Source organism: Gekko japonicus, unplaced genomic scaffold (assembly GCF_001447785.1).
Source record: "Gekko japonicus isolate JY-2015 unplaced genomic scaffold, Gekko_japonicus_V1.1 scaffold3210, whole genome shotgun sequence".
In the NCBI taxonomy this organism is placed as follows: Eukaryota; Metazoa; Chordata; class Lepidosauria; order Squamata; family Gekkonidae; genus Gekko; species Gekko japonicus.
The window spans coordinates 137464-143310 of NW_015164297.1; the positions used below are offsets into that span (position 1 = coordinate 137464).

The 5847-nt window shown below is 47.9% G+C and overlaps 1 protein-coding gene across 1 annotated transcript in view; it reads right to left on the reverse strand.

Annotated features, from left to right (window-relative positions):
- Window positions 1-5847, reverse strand: part of LOC107108372 (N-acetyl-beta-glucosaminyl-glycoprotein 4-beta-N-acetylgalactosaminyltransferase 1-like) — a 45113-nt gene that overhangs the window by 16282 nt on the left and 22984 nt on the right. The window contains exons 5-7 of the mRNA XM_015408796.1: window positions 4497-4606; window positions 3446-3546; window positions 2228-2310 (exon numbers count right to left, since the gene is read on the reverse strand). Coding sequence (XP_015264282.1) covers window positions 2228-2310; window positions 3446-3546; window positions 4497-4606 — 294 coding nt within the window. The remainder of the gene's footprint in view (window positions 1-2227; window positions 2311-3445; window positions 3547-4496; window positions 4607-5847) is intronic.

Sequence of the window (5847 nt, forward strand, 5' to 3'; positions counted from 1 at the left end):
AATAGCTAGCAATCCAAAACAGTCCAGTGGAGCCTCAGCGGTGGGTGTTGCCTTCTGACACACTTCTGGTGATGTCAGGGGGTGTGGCATATACAAATAAGTTATGCTAATGAGTTATGCTAATGAGCTCCTGCACCTCTTCTTCTACGAAATGACCCCTGGTCGTAAGCATAAAATGGAAGACAGGAGAAGCATGTATACTACTCTGAGCAATGAGATTAAAATGTAATAGAATGTACATTCTCAAGGACCCAGAGGTTTTATAATTAAAAAGAATATATATTATTGCATTTGTGTGTGTCTGTGTGCCCGTGCCTGGAAGTCATGGTGACCTCTGGAGGCTCCTACTGGAGCACGGAGGATGTTCAGAGGAATGGCTTGATCGCCTGCCCCCGCCCCCCGGCCCTGGTATTCTCTGGAGGTCTCCCATCCAAATCCTTGTCCGGGCCGGCCCTGCTTAGCTTTTGAGATCTGATGAGATCAGGCTTGCCTGGGCTATCCAGGTCAGGGCGTGTTTTCTCTTAAATATAAAGTTGCTTGGCCTCATGGTTCTGGAAGCACATATGAAAATGTACAGACACTGACTATAAAAAAGGATGACGTTTTTGGAGGTTAAGCTATTCTGAGCTCTGCATGGCATGGATACCTGCCCTTTCCTCACCCCCTTAGTCTTTCTGCCTGCACACCTGACCTTCATTTACCCCCTCTTTCTTCTCTTTCTTCTAGTCTGCCCTTGCCAAAAATCTATGCAGGGTCAAAATTATCTGTGCAAACCAAATGACTTTATGCCAAGTGAGAACGATTGCATATAATCTTCTGATGTTCGTAATTAATTCCAAATACAGAATTTTGCTGTCCTTGGGACAGAACTAGAAATTTGGTGGTGCAGCCCCCTCTCTCAGTGCAGTACACGAAGTTCAACATGATAGCTTGGGAGAGAGAATTTCCCTCATACTAAACAGGAAAGCCAGATAAATTAATGCAGAAGAGTCCAGGCTGCACATCAAAGGCAGGGTGAAGGTCTGAGATCTAATCTCCTCACTGCTACAAACAAGATTTAGAGGAAAGTATTGATTGCATTTTAACACAATCAAGAGGCACAAATAGGCTTTGGGCAATATGCCTTCAGACTGTAGAAGCTACGTGCCTGAATGAACTTTGGAAACCTGTGGCAGAGGCGGATATTGTAGGCAGAGATCACACCATGTTGCAGAAGATGCAAAAAAATAAAAATAAAAAATAAAGAAATTAACACACACACCCCTCCGAATCCGGCAAGAAGCCAAATACTTGGTGTTAATGTGGTTTTTGCCCATGCCCTTCTTTAGGAAGGCAGCCAGCAGCATACTCACAAACTCCCATCTATTCTAACTTGGCATAATGAGAAATAATTCTCTGTTTCCCCTTCTTTAAATAGGCACCAGTGGGGATGTCGGAGCTGTTAAAAGAAAGCATCCATCTAACTTTACGCAGAAATCACAATCACAGCTTGGTGCTGTGAATGCACAAGTGTGTCAGGTAGCCCTGTCATGGGTCTGGAATGTGGAGGGGTGCCCTCCCCTTTTCTGTCTCAGCTCTCCCTGGCTCACCAACTGTTTGTTATCTTGTGCTTGACCTTGTAGATGCTCCAGCTGCACTTTTACTTGGCTGGGAAAGTTAACGGCCTTTTTGCTTTTCCTGCTTGCTTTGCCCACCCAGGTGAGATGTCTCCATTGGCTCATGCTTACCAGGGGGATGTTTGATTCTAGTATAAGTAAGAGGCCCTCGTATTGGCAGCCATTCCTGACACAAGCTGTACATGTGTCTCTAGTTCTGGATTCACCAATAAACAGTTATCTTCTCATGAAGCCCTGTGTTGAGTAACCTGGCTAAGGACCCTGACAAAGTGATGCTCATTGGCTGGGGATGGGTGGAGAAAAGGAGAACATCCAGGAATAGAGGCAGGCGGTCACTCTGTATGCCACTGGTGCGGGTTGTGGCCTCTGCTCTTGCAAGTGTCCAAGCTGGGTCATTTGTTTTCTCCCTTCCTTACCAAGCAATCTGCTGCACAGCCCTGACCCGAGACAAACTTGCCAGGGCTGGGAAATACAATCCCAGCAAGCAGATGGCTCAGCAGATTTGCACGTTAAAACACCAGCAGTACAACATGCAGGACTCCAAAATGCTCATGAAAAGGGACTGGAAAGATCAGAGCGACTCCCATCTTGATTTCGCAGGAACAACTTACTTTCAGGGTTCAGGAACAGAAAGGCTCTCTGGTGAAGATCCTCCTCCTCTTCATCCATCTTCATGTACTTGTAAAAGCCGAATCTGGGGGGGGGAGCAACAAAATCTCCGATGAAGGATCAGTAAGTACAAATCTGTGTGGCTCAATGATGGCCTGTCGGCTTCAGAAGCTGTATGTATGTTGGCTTTCATGGGCCAGAGCCTCTTTTATGAGATCTGTGAAATGGTCTCCTAAATAGTTAGGTAAATATAGACAAAGAGACACACACATACAGCTATTGATGGGTAGGTAGTATGGTTGAAATTGAGAGTCAGAGCCCTTAGGGAGAAGACGAGGGCTTTAAACAGTATCTTGCTCATTTACTGGATAGCCCATGAGAGTGAGGGTGGCCACATGGACATGACATGGGGCAATATGGATGCTGAGGAAAGGAAAGAGGGTCCAGGAACATAAACAGAATTTTCCTTGGCCAATGGACTTGGGCGGTACTGTAAAGTTGGGTTGGTTAGGGTTAGGGTTGGTGCTTTTCTCGATGTCTGCGTCAGGAAGGACCAACTCAGTGACTAGTCCTTTTGCTGTCAAATGCAAGGGAAGACCAAGGGCCAAATAGCATCTACAGCGCAGGGCGAAATGGCTACCATAGGGCAGACTGGGTGGAAGCCAAGGGTTTTACTGGATCTGAGAGTCAATGACAGAGAAGCCATTCAGGGCCATTTCATACATTTGGCAGAGTCAGACCTGGGTTTGCTACCAGCCGGGAGAAGTGCCCAGTTATAGATCCCTGATGAGCATACTATGTATTTGCTACATTCATATTTTACATTTTAAGTGGATATTTGATTAATTTATCTAAAATGATTATACACCGCCTCTCAATAAACAATCTCGCGGTGGATTACAGAATTATAAAATAATATAAAACAATACAGTACACGAAAGTATAAAACTTGCAGCACAAAAGATGAAAAAGCAGGAATAAAACATAAGCAGATACAATATTTACAGCTGGGACTTGGTGGCATTTAACACACACACACACACACACACTCATAAACCCGGGACATGCAATTGTCAAATAGCAGCATATGGTACAAGAAATAGCAGCCTCTCCATTCCCAAACACAGGGCACTGGATGGCTTTTCCAGAGTGCTGTGCCTTCCTGAGCACTATGGCAGCCAGACTGTCGTATTTCCTTACCACGCCTACATCACACTTACTTTTCCAGGTAAAGGGGAGACTCTCTGTAGAAGCATTTGTTCTCTGTCTCCATGTGCGTCAGCCGGGTGAAATCATTGGGGTAGACAAATGAGAGGTAGACCTGTGGGAGGGGCAACCTGGTGAGAAGAGTCACAGCAAGGCATGTATGTTTCCAGCTTTCACAGAAAGGATGGTGGAGGAAGAGAAAGGGATGAGTTATACAGTGTAACAGAAAATATTCTGGGGCGCACTTCAGGGGACAGGTCTTTTACCTGGGGCAACAGAAATGAACTCTACCAAGGTCCCGGTCACACGGAGAATTTGCCTCGGGAAAGGCACGACTGCCGGACGGATTAAACGGGCGCGATCATACGGAAACATCTGGGAAGTGTCGCCCGCCCGTCCCCAGCCTGTCGTTTACCGCGAAAGATCCGGCGTTAAAAAGTACCGCCCACGAGCTACTAGCAAACGGTTTGCCATGGGCCGCAGATGGACTGTCTCCGTCTGATTGCCCCGCTGAAGCGCTGCAAGAACCACTTGCCGACAAAAACAATGCGGTTTGCTACTGTCACGCCTGATCGCGTTGCAGCGGCTCAAGTAGTGACGGCGCTAATAGCCACGCCTCCCCCCCGCGTTATCTGGCCCATGTGACCGGGGCCCAAGTAAAGTCAAAGGGAGAAGAAACTACACCTGCCTCTGCACTGTGATGTAGAGTCTAAACTTGGCTTTCTCACTCAAAATCAGATTGCAAACAGGTTCTGTATGTTAAAGGGACCAAACTAGGATGCTCGGTGCTCAGCACAGTTCCCCTTCCGTTCTGGACCACAGAACCTCTCCTTCCTGGTTCACGGGCAACCATCCAGACCCCGATAAAACATTCTGAACTCTCTTAACACAAATTTCGGCTGCCCACACAAGTCCATTGATGCCTTTCGGATTATGTCAGGCACGAACAGACACTCCGAGGAGTAGAGATTATCATGGCAAGTGATGGCAAGAAGGATGGAGAAACATTCTGGGATACCTCCCTATGGACAGAGAAGGTGGGGCGAGAGTCTATGGGACACTTACAAATTGCAGGCCCTGGTAGCGGGCAATTGGGAAGTCCTTCACCACATACGTGGGGCTGTAGGCACAGGGCACCAGCACATTCTCCACATGGGATGGCTCGATCTGGGGAGCTGAGATAAAGGTCGTTAACAAGAAAAAAAGCCACAGCTTCAAGGCAGGTATCTGAGCCCCAACCAAGCTTAACCTGAACGACCACCCTCCTTTGTTTTTTACTATCTTGCCTTCTACAGTCTGGATAAATGCCAGATAGCCAGGGCCGCGTGCAGGGCTCTTTTTGTAGCAGGAACTCCTCTGCATATTAGGCGACACACCCCTAATGTAGCCAATCCTCCAAGAGCTTACAGTAGCCCCTGTAAGAAGAGCTCTGTCAGCTCTTGGAGGATTGGCTGCATTAGGGTGTGTTGGGGCTCTTTTTGTAGCAGGAACTCCTCTGCACATTAGGCAACACACCCCTAATGGAGCCAAATCCTCCAGGATCTGACAGTCGCCCCTGTAAGAAGAGCTCTGTAAGCTCTTGGGGGATTGGCTACATTAGGGTGTGTTGCAGGGCTCTTTTTGTAGCAGGAACTCCTTTGCACATTAGGCAACACACCCCTAATGTAGCCAAATCCTCCAGGAGCTTACAGTAGCCCCTGTAAGAAGAGCTCTGTAAGCTCTTGGAGGACTGGCTACATGAGGGGTGTGTTGCCTAATATGCAGAGGAGTTCCTGCTACAAAAATCCATATCCAGGGCCATGATTCTGCACGAGCACGGGGGCGGGGGCAGGCTGGTACTCTTTTCCTTGACATGCTTGTTTCCCATTGATAGGCCATTTTCTTCCTAAACAAGAGCATTCTATGATGTGTGCCCCCACCTGCAATCTGGAGGGGTACAGGCATATGTGTCACCTAATCTTCTGTGTCTGAGAACTAGGCTTGCTGCTTTTCCAGACTAACAGCACAATCCCAGGGGTGGGGAAGCACTCAGAAAGCCAAGCAGGTGCTATGGTGGCATATCCTTGAGATACACTAGTGTCTCTCTCTGAGACATGCTGGCATAGCAACCTGCTCCTGTTGTGCCATGGCCAGACATCTGTGAGGCAATGGCGCGGAGCCTTGCTAGAGCATCACCAGTGCAACCATCCGCACTAGAAGAGAAGAAGGAGATACACTAGTGTCTCTCTCTGAGACATGCTGGCATAGCAACCTGCTCCTGTTGTGCCATGGCCAGACATCTGTGAGGCAATGGCGCGGAGCCTTGCTAGAGCATCACCAGTGCAACCATCCGCACTAGAAGAGAAGAAGAAGAGATTGGATCTATACCCCGCCCTTCACTACCCAAGGGAGTCTCAGAGCGGCTTACAATCTCCTT